We start from the raw sequence: 22,984 nt of genomic DNA, 5'->3' as shown, positions 1-22,984 counted from the left end.
TATTTCCAGAACACTACACAGTAAACATCTCTGTCGCCTTAGGATTGATACCGGACTGCTCAAAAAATCATCGCCAAATTAATTTCTGCTTTCTACTGGCCAGACACTTTATTTGGATTTGTAAAAATAAAACAAGACCTCCTAAAATAGAAAGTTTTCTACTTTATCTTAAATCGATTTATGTCGTTGAACAAAGAACAGATGACACAACCAACAAAAAGTGGGATTTGCTGGAAAGCCTTTTAAAGAAGAAATAAAATAAATGAATAAAAACTTATCTCTTTATCTTCACCCTCCCTAGTAGAATATACACAATATATTAGGCTCTAAGGTCCTCTGAACAGGTAATTCCTTCAACGCCCTTCAAGCCCCTCTCAATGACTGACAGAAACAGTTAAAATTTTTGAACAAAATGTCGGTAAGATAAAAATGGCGCAATTTGATTTAGTTTTTATAAGTTACCATTTTTATTTTCATTATCTTTAATAAGCCAAAAGTAGTTGTAGTTGTAGTGCAAATGTATTAAAAGAGATAAATTGTATTGCGCTGTTATAAGTATAAATATTAAATTTTAAGAAATTGAGTATTGTATTGTAAGTAGTGTGTTGTAAACAATTTAATTGTCATGTAGGTAGTGTAAGCAGTGTATTGTACTGTAAGTAGAGTAAGCTTTGTATAGTAATGCGTAAAGCCTTGTATAGTAAGTAATTAGTAGCGAACATGTCAATTTGTAAGAACGTTCTGTGTGTGTTTTTGCAATAAAAAAAAAAAAAAAAAAAAAGAAAGGTATCTATTGACTTACTTGACTTATGGCCAAAGCCCTAAGTAGGCATAGGGCCGGAAAAAAGGTATCTATTGACTTACTTGACTTATGGCCAAAGCCCTAAGTGGGCATAGGGCCGGAAAAAGGTATCTATTAGCTAGGGGCAAAATAAACCTAGATTGGTCTCCTTTAGAATAAGACTCATTTATTTTCGACGAGCATCCCCTCCCTTTAACATAACATTACCTCCGGTAAATATCGCTTCTCATATTTTGTTTTGTAACAAGTAACGGTTTTACAACCGAACGCAAGATCAGACGCGCCACAGAATTATTCTAGTTCGTCACGTGGCGAATTCAAGTAAATAAGAATTTGTGAAACTCCTAACCACATTTCCAAATATTTTGTTAATAATGACCATAAGTCAATGTTCGTATGTGTAATTCTTCGAGTAAGCTTTGAGTAATTTTCCTGCTGCGCGGAACCAAGCATGGCTTTTATGTTCAAAGCAAAAAATACAAACTAAACGGTGTTAAAGGTGAGAGAGCCAAACTCTAAGCAAATTCTGATTGGTTAGTGTCTATGAGAGTAAAATATCAATGTCACTCTCTCCTCCCCAGAGGCCTCTTATTTTTTCGTGCAGGCTGGGAAATGGGGAGATGTAAAAAGTAAGCGCGCGGAGCCTGGAGAGAATGACAACGAAAGCACGCTGGGGACATTGGGAAAGGAAAAGAAAAGGCGTCGTCCCCCACGCTTCTTTTATTTGTGTTTTTTTGCCTCCCCTTCATCCACTGAAGGGCCCTCTGCGGAGAAGAGTCAATGTCAGGCTCAATAAATCACAATGATACCAGACTCGTACCCAAGACTCTCGATCTAGAATACAGTCCAAGCGCACTGCTCGTTAGGCCACTGCGTCTCCAAAACATCCCGCAGATCTAAAATAATGTCGGAGCAAATCCAAAAGTTTTCAGGAACTGTAGGTTAGGATCAAGGCTAAGTCTACATACGAGCTTCAGTGGTTCATAAGGACGTCGGAGCTTATCCTGTTTTCGTAGCATTCAGTGACTAGAAGCATTTCTACCCCTCTCCACAGACCACAAACGCCGGCTCCGGCCAGCCCCGATTTTTGAGAACGTACAGAGTGGTCAATCCCATTCAGCCAATCATATTTGACCAGAAGTCCGTTAATCGCAGACATTATAATGGGGACCGGCCAGAGTCCGCGTTCCTGGCATGTTGCTGACCAACAGGAAGGTGGGCTCTTTTTCAATTCCGCTTCGCGAAAAACAAATAACACGCGAAACGAGAACAAATATCTCACGATATTTTTTTTTTCATTTTTCCACGATTTTTGTGTTTTGCTGCAGCCGCAATGGCTGCAAGCAAAACACATTGAGAGCTGAAGTTTGTGCCGTAAGGTGTAAGTGCCGTAACAGAGGAGAAATCTGAACTACCGATGTCAATCAAATCCATGAACAAACAAAATCGAAACCAATGAACCGTAGCGCTGATCGCATTCGAAGTTACGGGCCAAAGTATTCGAACGCAAACCACGTTGGACACGTTGGAAAACAGAAAACCGATTTAAAAGTATATCGCATTGGGAAAGAAAACAAACTGTGGCGCGACCACTCCAGTTTTATGAGAAAATTATTCTGCAGTTTTCATCATTTACGAAAAGAGCGAAGACTTGGAACCTCGCCCAGGGGGGGTACTCCGACTTGTAAATGACGGGGATGATCGAATGAAGGCAAAACTCAAGACCCAAAAAAATCCCTAAGTCTTCCGACATTACCCAAAAAAATCCCTGGACCAAAAATAACCCCTAAAAAAATCCCTTGTCAAATATTACCCCTAAATTGCCAGGAGGGGCAATAACGCTCGTGTTTGGTATTCATCATACCATAAATACGCCAAGGCCGAGCCAAAGCACTTTAGTTTGTTTTAAATACCCTAAAAGATCCCCTATTTGAATCAAGTCACCCAAAAAAATACTTGCCAAATCTTCTTACCCAAAAAATTCCAGAATCGAAAATTTCAAACCCAAAAAAATCCTTCGATCATCCCCGTCATTTACAAGCCGGAGTACCCCCCCTGGGGAACCTCGCCGAAGGTCATAAATATTTTCTCCAAAGGACCGGTTAGTGCACAGTTTGTAAACTTTCGCTTTGAAAATAAACTTACCCTCACCTTGTCTACACTGTCTACAGCATACTAGTACTGTATTAACTCTGAACTTCATATTTTAAAATAAAATGTATGAACGTGTAACTTGTCACGCAAAGACAGCTGGAAAGGAATATACCATGCTATTCGAGCTATATAAAAGACAGCTAGAAACGAATTAATACTAGTAACATCACAATGGGAAAGAAACTTATTCAGTGGTGCACACCGTCGAAAACAAAGAAATATTAAAGGAAGTTCTCATTCACCAGATTCACTGCATCAGATGCAACATTCGTCAGTTCGTGTTTAAATGCGTGGCGACCAGTTTAGCTCAGTTTGTTTACTAGTTATTAAAAAATAATACGGTCTTCATTTAATAAACAGTTCATCCTTAAATTTCAGCTTTTCTACGACTGACAGGTAGGTACTATAGTACTAGTAATACGTAACTCGCAGGGCCTCGCGAAGCTCTGGAGTGGATTATTTGAAGTTGAACATTGTACATACCGTATTCAATTTTCCACAGTAGGCAGGAAGATATATTTGTTAAAAATTAGTAACGAGCATGGCCGCGACACCCTCGTTCCCAGGGTCTACTCCGCTTTAAAGATGGCGGCTCTTTCAGGTTCGTAAAGAGGTATAAAGCGTTGGGAAGCGCAGGCTATTTTCAAAATCATCGACAAATTATTGGATAGTCGCATTTTGGACATTTATTTGAGGGCATTAAAAAAAAGAAGAACGAACGGCAGGAGGATTCGAACCCTCCGCCCGCGCGCCCCTGATGGCGATGAAAGGTTTATAGCCTGAATAGGCGTTGAGGGAGTATTATGTGGAAGTCAGTGTTATTTTAATTCGAAAAGAAAAGCGATAAAAATGAAAGGCTCAGGATTCGAACCCACAAAAAAAAATAAGGAAAAAAAAAAAAAAAAAAAAAACCTCGCCGGATTCGAACCCGCGCCCTCAGTCCCGAAGATCTGATTTCAAGTTCGACGCCTTACCATTAGGCCACCAGCACGCGGCGGCCGTGTGACGTCATTTCCGCCACACACCAAGCTCACAAATAAATAAATATATATATATATATATATATGACCGTAAACTCCACACGAGATTTCATCCCGCCTGAGCCCTTTGAGGGACAAAATTATACACCCCGCTACGCTCGGCCTTCGGCCTCGCTTCGCGAGGAATAAGCCCCGCTAAAATAGCTGGAAAGGGAAAGTTTTTTGAAAAATGAATTTTTGACTGCCAGACGCGCTGGCGCCACATGTTTATTTTGTGAAGATTAATTAAACGCCGTGAAAAATAGAATTTGATGTCCAGCGAGCCACTGCATCTTCGGCTACGCAGTCCTCAGTGAATCCTCCAACTTCACAAATTTCTAAAACTTTAAGAAAACGAACTTTCGCAGAATCAAAAATTGGTCCTTATCGATCTTCCGATCTTGTTGTGAAGACACTGAAATTCGACGAGTGTTCATGCGTGAAGGGATGACTGACGAATGATAATAATTATTTGTAAACTTTCGCTTTCAAAATGAACTTTGCGTTACGTTCAACGCCGTCTTTCTGTTGTTGTACGCCGGTGCGCGTGCGATTATTTATAATTTCTGAATTTTGCATATTTAACTCAGGGTGACACAACAAGTTTGTTAAGAGTTAGTTGTTCCAGTGTTTAATTTGGGTGAAAGTGGTTAAAGAACCACTGTCTTGTCACTAATAAATATATCACATTGAGTTCTTATAAGGTCAATAGATTCTGTCTTTTTCGTTGTTGTTAAAACGCTACCATTGTGACAAATTATGATTCCAAATACAACTAACGGTAACCAGTGAGATAACGCCACTAAAAGAATCACATTGAGTTCATTGAGATTTTTTTATAATGTTAAGAGTTACTGTTTTTTATCAAAGAGACAATCATGTCAGACATTACGTTAACTTACTAGTAATTAAATTATGTTTGCTGTCTTTGATTTCAACATAACATTGATCAGTAAAATTATCAGGATTGAATAAACACAAAGTGACTACAATATAGTGCAATTATTAACCTGCACACAAGTGACAGACAATAAAAGACGTTGGATTTCAATCTCGACTAACTTGTCTTTCATCAACATGTTCCCTAAGACTTTGCTCTAGCAGCAAAACACATGGACCCATTGGGGCCCTATTTTTTCTCTCATGATATTTTTTCTCTCGGTTGTATTTGTCCTCACTCTTGTGAAGTACAAATATCTCACGGTATTTGTACTTCACTAGACCGGTTTAGCCTGCATGGTCAGTCCCTAAGAGTATCGCTAAACGTTTTACTTGTCATTTGTATTTTGGCGAGCTCGTAGCGCCCGTCGAAATACTGCAAGACTCGTAGAAATATACAGCGATAATACAAACTAAAATGCCTAAAATGATACACGAATTACTTAAAACCTTGCTTCCAAAGCCACTCTAGCAAACATATCTGTTCTCACAAAGTAATATATTTTTAATTCGTTATAAATGCTCTATTTACAAAATGGACAATGTAGTATAATTTAATGTAAATAGACCAGAATCGTTTTTGTACTTATATTATATTTTAATTTAAACAGTGTCCCCGATTAGTAAGCTTAAGGCTAGCTAGAAGACTAGACACTTAAAGAAAGTTCTTATTATTATTATTATTATTATTATTATTATTTACAAACTAAATAAACAAGGAAATTTAATTTTCTACGATACAAAATTGACTCGGACGCTCAAATTGAACCCCTCTTGGCCATGTGAATGGCACAGGCATTAATTTCACGCTATGCACAATTGCTATTTGAACAGCACTAGTCATACACAGTATACACTAAAGCTTAAGAAAATATTTGTCCTTGATATGATTATAAACTGGAAACATCTGTCTCCAGTCAGTCCAAACCTCAATGTGAGGTACTTCGATGTCTTTCATCGTCTAACAAGAACATTGAGAAGCTTGAGAAGCTTAAAATCGGGCGCTTTGCCTTGAAAGGCAGGGTTCAGTACAGCAGAAACCACGAAGCAGTTACTTAAGTAGCACTCAGTCCGACTGTGTTTGTGTAAGTCACAGGGCTTGCATGAGCTGTATTAGTGTGCATAATATAATATCTAGAACGTTGTCGAGATTGCATTATTACTTAATGACATGATGGTTTCAATTTATAAATGTATCTCACACAATACAAATAAACGATTGAAGTAGACGACTAGACAATGTAAAGTTTGACTTAGCAAAGTGCAGTGTATTGGTAATACTGTAAGGTGCGGTTTCACCTGACGGTCGTGTGCTTTTCAGTATTTTCCAGGCATTGCACTTTGATGGGACAGTACTACAACTGTTTACCGGGGAACTACTATTGTCAAGAAAATGATCACAACTTGTTGATGAATGATTGAACATTTGTTTCATACCATTACTGTAATAGCAATTGATGAAGGCTTTTAGTACTGAACCAAAGTATAAGGACTGGGAAATACTGAAACCCATTATCAGCCACCTTAAACGGAAATATCTTGTTGGTGTTTCAAGGAATACAAGGAAACTTCACTCATCCCATGTATGTATGTATTGCGGTATTTTGTAATTTTTTGAGTGATTTTTGGGGATGTTTGGCAGGTGATAGTTTTTTTAAAAGAATTAGTAAAATTTAGACAACTAAGAAATATTGAAAATTTAATGTGAATTTAACATTGGAATTTGAAGTTAGAAATTGGCAGACGGACACCAAACAGTCCCGTGACATCCTGGAGTGTTTTTGCATGGGGGTCAACTGTGTGATGATGTTTCCATTTTTTCTTCAATCCCCACTGATAAAGAACTGTTGTTGGTGTTATGTTGGTGTTATCACATGTCAAGCCTTTAACAAGGTATGAAAGAACACAAGGATTTAAATTATTCTGGTGCTCAATTTTTGCGTAACTAAAATTAATGTTACTCAAATTCCTGATGGATTCTGTCTTAAACTGTTACGAGCTTAGTATTTCCAAATTATTGCATGTCAATGTAAGGCAAGACAAGACATGCCTTGGTTCTTATGTAATTCTCTTAAAAACACATAAGATATTGACTATAATTTTGTCTGTGCTATGGCAATTCACAGTGGGGTGGTCTTGATGTGTCTTTAACTTGTAGACTGGACTGGACTAGTAAAACGCGGACTTGTAAAACGCCTCTAGACACTTCGAATTCCTTGGCCACAATCATCTTACGGCTCTCTTCAATACATAATGTCTCAAAAAAACAATAACCTCAGAAAGAAGTCAGAAGCAAATAAGGTCGAAAGACCGAATTTGAACATATAATGGCAAATGTTCTAATGTCACGAACGTAGGAGTCGTGTAGGCCCGTCACCTTTATTTACCACATACTGCCCCCAAATTAAAACAGTACCCTCAGAAAGAAGTCAGAAGCAAATAAGGTCGAAAGACCGAACTTAAACATTTAACGGCAAATATTCCAATGTCACGAACGTAGGAGTCGTGTAGGCCCGTCACCTTTATTTACGATTGACTGTTGATTTCTGGACGGGCCCCGTTCTACCTCGTGCGAGCAATACAAACGACTGCACTCAACAGACGTCAAGTAGTGGAAAGAAAGAAACATATGCACACAACTCATAGCATCAATCCCGTTGTTTTAGTAGGGGTTTGCAGAACGAACATGTGCTATACTGCAAAAACATCTCCACGCTAAAACAGACCATAGAGTGCTCAAAAAAGCTAGAAATATGCCGTCGAAGAAACACACAAGAGCTTCAAACACAAATTGTTTCGCTCGCTAAACCGTTTAGTTTCCGTTTAGTGTCCGCGTTCTACAAGTCCGTGCTTAACAAGCCCTCGTTTTACAAGTCCGCGTTTTACAAGTCCGCGTTTTACTAGTCCTCGTTTTACAAGTCCGCGTTTTACTAGTCCGCGTTTTACTAGTCCGCCTTTTACAAGTCCGCGTTTTACTAGTCCGCGTTATACTAGTCCGCGTTTTACAAGTCCGCGTTTTACTAGTCCGCGTTTTACTAGTCCAGTCCAGTCCTCGAAATACAGTATGCCAAAACTCCCCGCCCTCTAAAGATAAGTCCTTGACGGTTCTTGTCGTTTTTCGGTGCCTATTCATCTTCGGCATCTTTCTCATCCACCTCTCGTTCTGTCCTGTGTCTGTCATCACACGAAAGAAAAGCTGATTCTCAAAAAATCTGCCACAAAAGGAAATTGACAAAAACAATATGAAAACCATATATCGAAAGTTTCTTATTCTAAAATTTTATCATACGTATTAATTCAGAGCTACAAAGAAGTTCCTCCTTTTGAGTTATTGATACTGTTCTTACAGTACCTCTTTCCACTAGCGAAATTTTACAAAATTCCTTCGCGGCGAAAAGGTAGCGCGAATCCAGAACAGACTCCAATCGAGCGTGGGTTAATTCTAGATTACTATTAATTAACTATTACAACATTCATTTTTAAAATAGTTTCCCAAGCCGACTAAGCTAACTAAACGTCGAGTGTATCTTTCAGTAAACAAAACATGCCGTTATGACGCCGGAAATCCAGCTCACGCATACTATACCCCGTGACTCACGCAAACCTCCGACTTACGTGCTACTACAGTCATTCCTTTCTAAACATTTTTTTTTTACCACCACCGTACCTTTCTACCCAAAAAACTCATGAAACCGCCCGGTTTTAACCTGTTTTAACCTTTCAAAAATTAGAGCGTTCGAAACTAAATAAGATCCGTAATCACAAACAACATACAGCCGTTTACCAGCACTCTTTAAAACTCCTGAAACCCTTCAAAATCAGGCAAAATAAATCTTTGAAATAACCTTTATCAATGTTTCTTATTTTTTATTCAGTTCTATAAAATGCCTTTCATACACTACTGTCAAACAAAAATTTCAATTTCCTCAAAGTTTCAAGACAAAAGAATAACAAATATTTCGTGCACAATGTAATTTGATTAAGCCAATACTGATCACGTCTAAAAATACTTCAAGCAATTCAGTGAAAACCCGTTTTTTTTTCGTATCAACGAAAACCACTTTCGAATAATCAATACATGAAAATAACAATAAGATCAAAAGGAAGAAAGGAACCTTTCTAATTATTTGAAGACTTTCAAAGCCGTGATATTATGCATCCAATCCGCGATAAAATTTAATTACAACAAAATCCAAGTTCTCATTTTGAATTCCATTTTTTTCAGTTGATACCTTTATCCAATTTGTGAAAAATTCCATTCAAGTTCCTATTAATACTGTACATTCCCAATGTTTTGCTCAGGTCTTCAGAAGCGTCTTACTAACCAAATCTAAAATAATTCCAAAACATGCTGTACAAACATTCTACTCTTTGTGACAAACGACTTGACGACCAATTGTTCGAAATGAAAATCGACACAGTTCTTCCTAAATAAAAAAAAAGTTTTACGGCGGAGTCAGGCTCAAAAAATATACCGCAAGATCACACCCCCATTCATAGTCAGAAACCAGCAAACCATCTAGTTTGCTAAAAAAAACACTGCGTGACATCAATGACGTTACCTTTTTCATTTACAAAAATAACTTTAACTTGTCAAAGTAAGTGCAATTTCACAATGGTGAATATATCGGCCCAGTTCTCGGCCGGGTCCAGTTCTCGGCCACTTTGTGTTTAACGCGTTTTTTCACACTCCAGTTGAATCAAAAAGAAAAGGTATTTCCTTCAAACGATAGACTGATTCATGTGCTTTAAGTATCTTGAGTTTGATCGTTCAATTCGATATAGAAAGCTCACACGTCGAGTTTACGCGGAGGTAGTTGTTTGTTTACGGCTCCAAATTCATGGATGTAGTTAAATTCGTATTTTATCCAAAAGCCCCCACCATACGAGCTAATTTTTGGCATGTGAAACGTAGAATAATTCAGCTTTCTGCTTTAGTTAACTTTTCGTTGAACCGTTGTATTTTTTGGTCTTAATTTACTTCGAAATTTTTTCTTGCGACGTTTGCGTATTTGCCAGTTCTCGGCCACCCTGCTCGCAATCACAGCTTAGCGCTTGGTTTTTAATATAATTTTTATCTGCTGCTGCCAGAATGAAAGAAATAAATGTTTTAAAAATAAAGTTCAATCTTATCTCTAAGTTTTGAGCTGACTCTTGTCTTGTCTATTATTTCTACAACACCTAAATATTTCAAGACCTTTTCACTGCAAAATAAACCATCTAAATGCACGGGTCACACAATGCGGTTTTGCCAGAACCTGCACATAGGCAACTAGGCGCGTTAAAATCCTTCTTTTCTAAAGTAAAACAAAGCATCATAAAAATAATTTGGGATCGATATAGTATAAATAGGTTTACAGAGTGATTTTATGACTGTGAAAATTAATTGAGCATTTTTTTACAGATAATTACGCACAAGCTTTTTAGTGGCTGAGAACTGGGCCAAGGTGGCCGAGAACTGGGCCCACAAATGGAGCTTTTATTTTTATTATTGCTCGGGCAAATTAATTTTTGACCGGTCGATAGCTTTACACTAAAAAGCTGAATAATGTAGCTAGCTCTGGGAGAAATTTCAAGTTCCTGCGGTTCTTCTGAGGTAAGAAATACAAGTTTACGTCAAAAGTGGCCGAGAACTGGGCCAAGGTGGCCGAGAACTGGGCCCACAAATGGAGCTTTTATTTTTATTATTGCTCGGGCAAATTAATTTTTGACCGGTCGATAGCTTTACACCAAAAAGCTGAATAATGTAGCTAGCTCTGGGAGAAATTTCAAGTTCCTGCGGTTCTTCTGAGGTAAGAAATACAAGTTTACGTCAAAAGTGGCCGAGAACTGGGCCAAGGTGGCCGAGAACTGGGCCCACAAATGGAGCTTTTATTTTTATTATTGCTCGGGCAAATTAATTTTTGACCGGTCGATAGCTTTACACCAAAAAGCTGAATAATGTAGCTAGCTGTGCGAGAAATTTCAAGTTCCTGCGGTTCTTCTGAGGTAAGAAATACAAGTTTACGTCAAAAGTGGCCGAGAACTGGGCCCCATACTGTACTTTGCACCGTAAGCTTTTTTCTCTGTCCTTCCGCCGAAGCAAAAAAACACAACCTGATTTCACATTAACCCAAAAGTCGACCAAGTGTGCCTGCAACGATTTCCTGTCAAAACTAAAATGAAAACCATTGCGGTATGCGTCACCCGTAGCGGTTTTGTAGCAACCCCGAGCTATCCCCGTCTTTTTGGCCGCGCCAGGAGACTACGCTCTAGGACGACCAAAGGGTAAACCTTAAATCGGCCACGCCCGATTAAAAATGCTTTTTAAGCTTTAACATTAGACTATAAAAATATATGTATAAAATTAATATAAAAATAATACATTAAAAAATATTTTGCTTAAGGACAAAAGCCCTGTGTGCGATATCTAACACTTATTGTAATGCGTTCCAGTACAAACAACTGGTATTTACATAGCAGTCTCACATCTAGTAAAAAAAAAACAGTTTGAAGAAACCATCTATCGTACCCTAGAATCTAGAATTTTGAGTCAAAAAATTAACTAAATTGTGAATCTTAGACTCCACATCTATTTATAGTCAGAATGCTTCTAAATAATGACTTCAGTTTACACAGTGGAACATCAAAATAACGAGTCCCTGTTATAACAAATATACTTTCTCAGTGCCTTGGTACTTCGTTATTTAGAGCTTTCACTGTACAGCAACAACCAATTTTTTCCAATTATAAATTCGTTCATTAAATGTCTTATTAACCTAGCCTACTCAGCATTTTCTGAAAGAACATCAGCTTTCGGTCTTCTCTGTACAGATGTCGCTGCCCTTGATCCATACTACAGTCAACTCTCGCCTTGCAGACACCTCGCTATTGTGGACACTCGCTATTACGGACAAAATCCAGATCCCGGCGAAAGAGTTTGATTGGAAATGACTCCCGCTATTACGGACTTTCGCTATAACGGTCAGTAAACTACGCCTCGAGCGTGTCCGCTATTACAAGAGTTGACTGTATTAAAACCTAAGGCTGATAATCTCCCGGAACGCTCATTGCGATTTTTTACCAAAAGATATCTTACATCAGATCCCTGTTTAAAACTGTCCATAGTCTCTCTATTTCTCAGATCGTGTAGCGCGCGAAAATTAGCCACAAACAAAGCGGTTTTCCGAGTGTCCAACGATCATCTGCTAAACAAAGAGACTGTGAACAGTTTAGTCACAACTATTCAATCGCTGATTAACACTAATCCAGGATTAAAATGTAACAGAGGTTTAAATCCTGTTGTTTAGAGGAGCCAAGTCACGAATGACGCACATTGCAAATTTCACTGAGTCCAAAATGTTTGTCTGTTCAATCAATCAATCAATCAATCAAACTTTATTTATAGAGGGTTACACGTAATAGTATTACAACTAATAAATTTGTGGCCCTCTCTAATGTACTGGTTTATTTTTACCACTCTGTTGTTTTTACCTCAGTAAATTACTGTTTTGAAGTTTTTCTTTTTCTATCTGAAAGTAATGTTGTACACTGAAACAAAAAAACTCCGACTTCTTGTTTATCTTGACATTGCTCCTTTAAGTTGCTTGACACTACAGACTTGACTGGACAATATTCTGTAGTTTTAAATTGAAGGTAGCTTTGTACAGTTACACTGAAACAAATACTACTTATAATATTATATTTCTTGATACTGACCTTCGAATTGCTTGACATTTAAAATTTACTGTGTAAAAAAAGGTACTTACAATAGAATTCTGCTCAGGTCCTTGCCCCCGGGGGGGGGGGGGGGAGGGATAGAGCCGGACATAAATGTTCTCTATAACAGAATTATACTGATACAATATTTTGTAAGTTTAACTTAATACTTTTCATTGTCCATATTAACTTGACCCAAATCATCTGCTAAACTACGTTGAATTTTGAGAAAGATGCCTACAGGACTTGAAAATAAATGACAAAATATTTAACAGTAAATTTCAGTACAAACACTGTAATACTAAATAGCTTCCGTGTTGTTGCTAGCGGAGTAAGCCATAATTTTGTCTTGTGCCTTCTTAGCAGTAAGGGCCACGCTAATTAAATTTTACGAAGTGTCCAAGTGACAGCCGGTCAAGGTGTTTTACAATAAACTAAATGAGCGACGATCATTTAGTGTTTTGAAAACCTTGACAGGCTACGGTCATTTTATCACAGCGTTAATTTTACGGCTTATTAGCCGTGATGTAAGCTACACTTCATGCGATAGTCACACTTACTACAACACGCCTTAACGTCTTAGTAAAATTTGGTTCACACACGTTGTAATAATACAATAATTCCACTTTCGTTAGGTCCTGTAGTCAGTTTATGTAAACCAGTTCTAACGTAGACCTCGTTTAAATGATCGGCCCTTAGTTTCTGTCACATTAAATTTGCCATGTCCTAATCAGCCAAACAATTCTTGTCTAATTCGTAGCCGTTATTAAAATCGTCACGCAACACTCACGAGAGGCGTTGCGTGACAACTAAACTAGGAACTCCACAGGAAAGTAGTGATAACCATATTGTCATTAAGTTTAAACTTGCAGTTGATAAGGTAAATTAACTAGCAATTTGAATTTTGACATTGTGTTAGCTGGCCGTCTGCAAAATCAAACAAAATTAGCGTGAATCGACAGTTAATTCACCTCATCAACTTCAAGTTAATCTTAAGTATTCACACATGCCCACCAACACTGATTCACCGACTCATGCCTCAAGAATAATCCTTATGTGACTCTGTTAACTAAGAAGGCTTAGCACCCTTGCTAAGAAGATACGTCACTGCCTCGGATTTACCTTCCCTTTGTGCAAACATTAGTGGCGTTGAACCAGCCTTGGTTCTGGATTCAATGTCAACTCCGTAAGAGAGGATCTTCTCGATAACAGCAGTGTTACCACCATATGAGGCCCAATGCAACAAATTCAATCCATTGTTGTCTTCTAATGATGGATCAGCGCCCTTTTCAAGCAGATACTCCACAGCCTGTAGCTTGCCATTAGCAGCAGCTAACATCAGTGCAGTGAAACCCTTGTTAGTTATTGAGTCAATGCTAGGCACGTGACTAAGCATTAACTCAATAATACCAGGGTTGCCACCCCGTGAGGCACAATGCAACAAATTCCATCCATGGTTGTTTTTTAATGATGGATTAGCGCCCTTTTTAAGCAGATACGCCACAGCCTGTAGCTTGTCATGACGAGCAGATAACATCAGTGCAGTGACACCCCCGTTATTTATTGAGTCAATGCTAGGCACGTGACTAAGTATTAACTCAATAACAGGGTTACCACCCTGTGAGGCACAATGCAACAAATTCCTTCCATTGTTGTCTTCTAATGATGGATTAGCGCCCTTTTTAAGCAGATACTCCACAGCCTGTAGCTTGTTACTGCAAGCAGCCACCATCAGTGGCGTGATACCCAGAGCAGTTCTCGAGTCAATGGGAAATCCACGAGAAAGCAAGGATTCAATTTTGGGAACATCGCCGTCCCTTGCCGCAGAGTGAAGTGAATTCCATTCATTCTTATCCATGTCCACAAATTCGCTGCCTAAAATAATTGATAAAAAATCAAAATTAAAGAGACAGACAAGTGATTTTTGTACGAGATGACGGAGATGCAATGAACGTGCCCAGCTGACGCGAAAAACTGACTTGTGAAAACATCCAGCTGTATCGTACAACATGTCGCTAAATTACCCTTTTAATTCAGTGAGCATAAGAGTAGTATTTAACTTATATCCAAAACTATACAGCGTTTATAAACCACACGATTATAGTTGATCAAAGTGTGCATCATTTTTGATTTTGAAAATAAATAATTTTTCTCCCAATCTAGTTAGCTATTTAATTTGTCGCAACAGTAAACTTTCACCATAGAGCACTTGCGTGTTAGCAGCTTTTTATAACTACCAGTTTATTTTACCCATGAGTATTGTTCCACTACGTCAATGATTCACAAAAGACTGTTCCTGATTATACTGAAGTTAAAACCTTATAAGAATATTTTTACGGCCATTTCAATGCAAATGGAGTATGAAGACAGTTTTTTGTCTTGTAGTTATTTATTGTACGTATTAATATCAGCACTGGTGCTCTTGTACATCAATGTAGACTCTATTACAGAGTCAGCACTTTAAGCGCATACCTGTTGCAGACACTTGTTCTGTGTATTCTGAGGTTTGTGAAGCTGTACTTTCATCTGAATCTGATGAGAATGAACAAAGCATCGTCAAAGAGGTTATAATATTGCATAATTTTATGATGTTATTAAAAAATAAATAAATAACAATTATAATAAATCGTATTATAATGTCTGTCCTCAACTAGTAGGCCACTTCTGGCCAACTACAAGCCATAACTTAATGTTATAATAAAGATAGTGACGAAAAAACGAGGATGAAAAAAATTGATGAACATTACGCAAAGATGCATACCGTATTTACTCGAATAAGCGCCGCGGCGCTTATTAAATTTTTCGCGCCTCAAGTGCGGCGCTTATTCGAGGGCGGCGCTTATTTAAAATTTGGACGCCACAAAGAATCTATTCTTTTACAGTAATTGAAAATAACGTCTTTTGATTTTGTATTAATCCCTTGTTTGTCCTGGCAAAGATCGTGGTCTTCACAAGTCACAACATTTACAGAACTACGTATTGTAAGAATGTTGAATAGAAAAACTAATGAGCAAGCAGTAAAACAATCACTTTGAGCTGCAACACATCGCTTTTGATGAAAAGAAGTGTCCAAGTTTGTTTTAGAGTTGCTTTGTTGTGCTGTTTTATGTCAAATGGATTTCCTCAAATAAGCGCCGCAACGGGACTGCGGCGCTTATTAACTTTTTTTGTCCCAAATGCGGCGCTTATTCGAGGGCGGCGCTTAATCGGGGGCGGCGCTTATTCGAGTATATACGGTATATGCATGCTTCTTGGAAAAAGGAATTGGCATGGAGCAGAATAACATAACAACAACAACAACAACAACAACAACAAACTTTTATTTACCCGAAATATTTACAAAAGGAAAACTTAAATGTTTTTAAATGTCAAACTTAAATGTGTTACAGTCAACTCTCTCTTAACGGACACCTCCATAAGACGGACACCTCTGTAAGACGGACACCTCTGTAAGACGGACACCTCTATAAGACGAACACCTCTATAAGACGGACACCTCTGTAAGACGGACACCTCTGTAAGACGGACACCTCTATAAGACGGACACCTCCATAAGACGGACACCTGGTCATGGTCCCTGCCGTTTTTCAGTCATTTTACTGTAAGAAAACTCTCTGTAAGACGGACACCTCTCTAAGACGGACAACGGACACTTTGAAACCGCCAACAGGCAGGCACTTAAAGTTATTTTCTCGTGAATAATACTTCAAAATTTGTTATCGACATATAGCATAGCAGGTCAGCGCCTTTAGAACACCAAATTTACCAAAAACAATCCGCTAAAACGCATTACTTCTCTGCTTAAACTTGTAGGTTTAGTTTTCTACTTACAGTATCACTGTTTGTTATTAACAAACAAGTCGAATCTCTGGTATTATTTTTGTTCCACTTTATAGGTTTGCTAACGTAAGCGACTAAAACAGACGTGTATTCGTTGTACATAGCCGTTTAGCTTTATCGTGTCAAAATTTCTCGTGTCACGTTACCTCGAGCCGGACACCTCTATAAGACGGACAGTTGGGGCCGGTCCCGACGGTGTCCGTCTTAGAGAGAGTTGACTGTACTATAATAATAATCAAAACGGGATAGTACACCAATGTTACCTACAGCATTAAATAATGTTGACTTCTAATTTTGTTTTTAATTCAGTGAGTTCCCATACAAAGGTAATTTTTATGAGCGTAGTGGGGGTGGGGGGGGGGAGGGGTTGGAGCTGGGGAGATTTTAAGGGGATATTTAATTTTAGTCCCATTCAGGGAGTGGTCAATGTAGTAGGATATCTGGCCATGTATAATTTATGAAGTAAAAAAACAGCAAAATAATTGTAACTGAAGATTTTGCCACAGAAAGGATACAAAAAAAAATACATTTGGTGATATTTCAGTTTATAAGGTCTACTAATTAAAGATCCAGCAGTGCTGCTCACTGGTTTGTCACTGTGGTTTTGTCAATATTACACTTACATCAACAGAGGGGGCAGCCTCAAATTACTATCCTTATCAGTTGAATATGCAATTAGGGAAGTTTTGCGCCTAAGTTTTAATCTGCCGTTGTCAGGGGTGACAGAGTGAGTTAGTTTCCATTGTAAACATCTTGTGCTATTGTTGTCAGTGATTCAACCTCTTGAGCGAACAGGACTGCTGACGTCAATAGCACAAGATGTTCCAATGGAAACTAGCTCTGTCGCCCCTAACAACAGCACAGTTTTAACGGTAAAATGTGGTAGCAAAACTTTACTTGTTGCATACTCAACTAATACGCATAGTAGTGTGTAATAAAGCGGGAACTCAAAATATTAATTAGCATTTCCGTAAGTGTTGTAATGCTGGCAATAGTGCAAAATATCTGCCAGAATACATAAAATAGGCTTTCTGGCATTCTGATCATTGAAATTTTGGTCTCCACTACTAATCAACAGCATAAACTCACTAACCACCTGATCATACATGTACATTAATTGTCTTAAAATGGTATTTTTATTTTTTAAAATTTCCAGTGGATGCCCAGGAACTGGACCCCACATTACCCCACCTTGTATGATAGCAAATATATTTACAGGGTTTTCGTTTGAGGCCGTAGGCCGGACGTATCGTCCGGTTGTTTCCCATACCGCGTCCGGTACTTTGATACCAATATTTGGGATTTTTTTTAAGAGAACTTGAGTAAACTCCAGCCCTGTCTGGGAAACTGATTTCTTGGTCCAGAAATGCTGAAAATGTCGGACATTTTAAAACAAAAATCCTAAAAGAGACCAATCTGGGTGTGGCTCAAGCTTTTCTTGACCCCAAAAGGATACCTAAAAACTAAGAATAGAATTGATATTTGTATATTTTTTAATGAGACCATAATGGCTAAAAAAATTGGCGTTTTCCCTGGAACACCCTAATTGAGACCAAAAATCAGAAATTTACACCCCTAAGCCAGACAACAACAGGCATACCTGCCCCTTTCATATTTCAACTACCAAGAGCCTGGAACAGTCTAGTTTATAATATTCCCAAAACTTTGTGAAAAATAATAAGCCACAAAGAACTGAAAAAAGCAATATTATAAATCGTATATTGCATGTGTGCATGTTATATTTAAAAGGATGCTACTTTGGAAAAGAAATTGGCATTGAGGACAATGACGGAGGAAGAACTACACTCACTCTGGTATTAGACAAACAAGGCTTAATATCCAGAAATAATTTAATCTCTAGAATTCCCATACAACCTTAATATTTTCCAAATTATGCCACAGTTAATATAGTCACACACACAGAATGTTTTCACGATCTACATAACTTTGACTACAAAACTTTTGCAAATTCCTCTCATTCCTTAGACATTAGGGAGTCAAATTGCACAAAATTTTCCTGATTGGATAATGGGATGTAAAAGTGGTAAAAAAGTCCTGACATGACTGCATATACATGTACATATGCTTAAACTTAACTTTCTGTTCAGAGTAGGGGATGTAGTCCCTGAAGGTAGTCCCCCGTATAGTCGTCACACTCACATAGGGGGCATCATCATTACTCATTTCTTCGTAACTTGTAAACTGCACGATAAGCAGTCTGGCAAAGTCCCCAGTGGGGAGTGAATAATAAGATATATACAATGGCAGGGGGGGGGGGGGGGTACTCCGGGATCCAAGTGACGGGGATGTGCGAAGGATTTTTTTGGGGTCGAAATTTTTGATTCCGGGATTTTTTGGGTAGGAGAATTTGGCAGGTATTTTTTTGGGTGACTTGATTTAAATAGGGGATTTTTTTGGGTATTAAAATCAAACTAAAATGCCTTGGCGCGGTCATGGCAATTTAGGGGTAATTTGACTAGGGATTTTTTTGGGCGTTTTTTTTTTTTGGTCCAGGGATTTTTTTGGGTAATGTCGGGAGACTTAGGGATTTTTTTGGGTCCTGAGTTTTGCCTCCATTCGATCATCCCCGTCACTTTGATCCCGGAGTACCCCCCCCCCCCCTGGGTATACAATACAATATACCTGTTGGCAACACTTGTCCTTTGTTACTTGTTGCTCCTTTTTTGTCTAAAGATATGGGTGGAGCTTGATCTGCAGAAAAAAATAGAAATCATAATTAAATACTGCATTTGGGTAGTTGAACTTGGATCATGCTATGATTCGATTTATAAGACTGAATTCAAACAGTGATCAATCAGATTGAGAATCCAGTAACGATAATGTGGCATTACAGTACATAGGATACTGTTGATAAAATTTAATAATTAAATCATAAGTGTGTCACCAGAGTCTGGAAACCAGGAAAATCTTCCAGCTTAGAACAAAGTTGTTTGCTCAGCTAATTTAGGATGTAAACGGATCCTTCTATCAAAGAAAGATTCTAATGACTCTCTGTGTGCCAACATTTGATTTTATTTACTCTTGCTCTTGTGCACTGATCCAAATACATCAGATCACCATCATTAATTGTCACTCATTTGCACTGATACATAAACAACAGCAACATACTATCTAAGTAAATAAATAAATAAAGATGAACGGATGTAAAACACATGCTGTTTCATATATTCTGCATGTGCATATTTGAGGTACCTGTGGTTGGCGATCCTTCTTTATTCCGTTCTGTTTGTTTTGTTTTTGAACTTCTATCTGGTTTTGAGGAGAAAAAAGATAAAAATGCATCAGTCTGGCCATTGTACTGGCTGCAGGCATGCTTTAACAAAGAAACAAAACTATATAGTACATGAAAAGCTTGACAAATGTCTCATCTGGTGAACTGGAACATGTTAACATTGAGTAAATTTCTTGTTAGGCAAGTAACTTCTTATGCTCACTAATTGCCAATGAGCTGCAAGCCGTTGGCTGACTAAATTGTGATTTTTTAAAAGACAAAAAAAGTAACTTGATGACAAGCACTTCACTGCCCTCAAGAGTTGCCTGTTTGACGGGGCACACTGTTATTGTAAAAGGGTTAAAATTTAGGCCCTGGAAATTTGTACTAAGAAAGGAAAATAATTCTCATTTTAAGGGATGGCAGAGCCCAAGCGGGGGTGGGGGGCTTTAAGAGGAGAGTCTTTTAAGCCCCCCATGTCAGGGCACTAGTCAGCCCCCACCCCACCCCCACCTGGAAAAATGTTCTGCTGTCCTTGATTCTGCATGCATGCCAGCTACTTAGCAACCATATAGTAAGCATACATTATAATGCACTACTGATATGCACATGCATGTACTCACCTGTTGATGACTCTTGTTCATTATTCTGTTTCACTCCTGTGACAGTTAAAGAGGAGAGAGAAACTTTACTTTCATCATGAGCTGAAAAGAACAAAGTTGAGACTGGAACGAGTCAAGATGGACGGCAGCGTCTTTTTTGAGTAGGCTGCCTGAACTCTCCGCTTTTCAACTAAATGGAGGAAAAACTAAGTGAATGCGAAGAAACACCGCGTTATATCGGAGGGAAGCGAGGTGAAAGACCTAGCAGCAGCAGCTCACCCGAAATACCGCCAAATAAATCCGCAAAAACCTCCGAGTACTTGATGGCCGAACAGAACGATCTGGCAGGTATCTGGAGTGCGCTTAACAAAATTCAAAGAAATACGGACGAGCTTCTCAAAGAAAATCGAGCACTCCGCGACCTATACAACGAGCTACAAAGGTCACTTGAATTCCATGTCAGTAAAGTGGAAAGCTTAGAGGCGAACAACGAAGCTTTGAAGACTGAGGTGAACTCGCTCAAACGAGCAGTTCGAACGGCCGAAGACGAAATCGATGACCTATATCAAGAAATTGATGATCTCAGCAGCGATCTCGGAACCGCCATCAATCAAATAGATGATTTGGAACAGTATACTAGAAAGCACAACCTTGAAATCCACGGCATCGCCGAGTCGCCGGAAGAAAATGTCGCTGAGAAAGTTATCAAGCTTGCCAAAGTGGTCAACGTTCACATCACCAATAACGACATAGACATATGCCACAGGATGTCTTCACGAAGGACTGACGTCCCCAAACCAATTATAGTTCGCTTCAGGTCCCACAGAGCGAAAAGTGAACTTTTCAAAGCAAGGAAGCATCTTAAATCAGTAAGTTTGAAAAACTTTTTCAATAACACAGATGCTGTTTACATCAACGAGAATCTAACTAACTACAGGCGCGGTCTTTTCGCTAAAGTTAGAAAATTCAAAAAGGATCATAACTGGCAGAACGCATGGACTGTGGACGGAAAAATCTTTATTAGAAAATTGCAAAGCGATCGTGCCATCAGAATCCACGAAGCCGATGACTTAAGAAAAATCCACTAATTTGTTATCATAAAGTTTATTTTCTTCTTTCTCTCCGTCAATTATGCTAATATGTAAGTGTTCCGTTTTCTTTTCGACACCTCGCCCTCCTTTGCTTCACTAATTAATCTAATTTTGCGGAGAGTTTTGTGGGAGGGTGTTGAGTGTCTTGGCGTAGCAACCGATGCTATTCAATTTTCCCCTCCTATACAATAAGCTGCTTCGCAGCTTAATTAGTGTTTCTATTATGTTTACTGTTAGATGTAGCGTGCTTTTATTTTCATTTACAATCCATTCTCACCTAAATTTTTCCTTGGTTTATTGTAATGTGCATACCATTATTATAAACGCTCCTATTGCTAAGCTAAACGCTATCGTATTGTTGCAGAGTGTGGTACACGAATGTTTTACGGGTAAGAAATTCAAAAATCTAACCTACACATGGACTTAAATGCAGTTTCCTTTAACGCAAGAGGCCTTAACAAATCCATCAAAAGAAGAAAGCTATTTCGGTGGCTCCATCTTAAAAAATTTGACGTAATTTTCCTTCAAGAGACATACAGCGACACTAGCTTGGAAGCTTTCTGGCGAGCTGAGTGGGGCGGTGAAATCTTTTTCGCGCACGGCTCGAAACATAGCAGAGGTGTTATGATCCTTCTCAGACCCTCCTTATGTAAAGAGGTGACTAATGTTACACGAGATAAAAACGGCAGGTTTTTGATTGTAAACACAACTATTGGCGAAGACGAATTTTGCTTTGTTGATATTTACGCCCCAAACGACCAAACCCAGCAAATTGCTTTCTTTAAAAAGATGACCGAATCCATCCGCGAATGCCAAACCGACAGAGTCTTGATTGGCGGAGACTTCAATTGTCCGTTGTCTGCGTTAGATAAATTTGGAGGTAAAGACGTTCTGGTTAAAAAAAACGTTATCAAATCGGTGGAGGAACTTTGTAATAACTACGACCTTGTCGACCCTTGGCGAAAACAACACCCACATGAAACGCGATATACCTGGAAAAACAGCTCGGGTAAGATCAGATGTAGGCTAGACTTTTGGCTCATCTCCAAGCAGTTACTAGACCGGGTTTCAAAAACCGACATTGGTGCGTACTACGACTCTGATCACTCCCCGGTTACCATTTCAATTAAACCAGATGTAACACAGGAAAAGAGAGGTCCTGGTTACTGGAAATTCAACAATTCTCTTCTGGAGAACGAAGAGTTTGTCACAAAAATGGCCTTTACTATAAAACATAGTAGTGAGAAACACAAAGGTATTGCTGACAAAAGGCTTTACTGGGAAATGTTAAAAATGGAGATTCGGATGTTCGCTATCCGTTTTGCTAAAAGGAAAGCTAATGCAGAAAGAAACACCGAGCAAAACCTTTCTCAAAAATTAGACGAAATAAACTCACGTATTGACGCTTCCCCAGAAGACACTTCCCTTGTAAACGAGGCAAAGAAACTCAAAATCGAATTAGATGAAATCGCTGTGCAGAAAACTAAAGGCTCCATTATTAGGAGCAGAGCAAGATGGTACGAGATGGGCGAGAAATGCAACAAATACTTCTATAACCTAGAAAAAAGAAGTTATGAAAAACGACACATCACAAAATTAAAGACGCC

At 38.6% G+C, this 22,984-nt stretch overlaps 2 protein-coding genes across 2 annotated transcripts in view; one reads left to right on the top strand and one right to left on the bottom strand.

Moving 5' to 3' along the window:
* LOC144665185 (uncharacterized) overlaps window positions 1–22,984 on the bottom strand; it is a 292,253-nt gene that overhangs the window by 166,215 nt on the left and 103,054 nt on the right. The gene's annotated exons all lie outside the window — the stretch shown is intronic.
* LOC144666518 (uncharacterized) lies at window positions 20,419–21,374 on the top strand. Its single transcript, XM_078527939.1, has one exon. The coding sequence runs from the start codon at window positions 20,481–20,483 to the stop codon at window positions 21,372–21,374; it is 894 nt and encodes a 297-aa protein (XP_078384065.1). The 5' UTR covers window positions 20,419–20,480.

The sequence above is a fragment of the Oculina patagonica genome, chromosome 9 (assembly GCF_052425735.1).
Source record: "Oculina patagonica isolate OP01 chromosome 9, crgOcupat, whole genome shotgun sequence".
Taxonomy (NCBI): Eukaryota; Metazoa; Cnidaria; class Anthozoa; order Scleractinia; family Oculinidae; genus Oculina; species Oculina patagonica.
Note: the sequence above shows the minus strand (reverse complement) of the source record. Positions and strands in the feature narration are given on the sequence as shown.

Bases quoted from the DNA above. Each gene is read 5' to 3' on its own strand.
- LOC144666518 (XM_078527939.1), top strand. From the start codon at position 20,481: ATGGAGGAAAAACTAAGTGAATGCGAAGAAACACCGCGTTATATCGGA.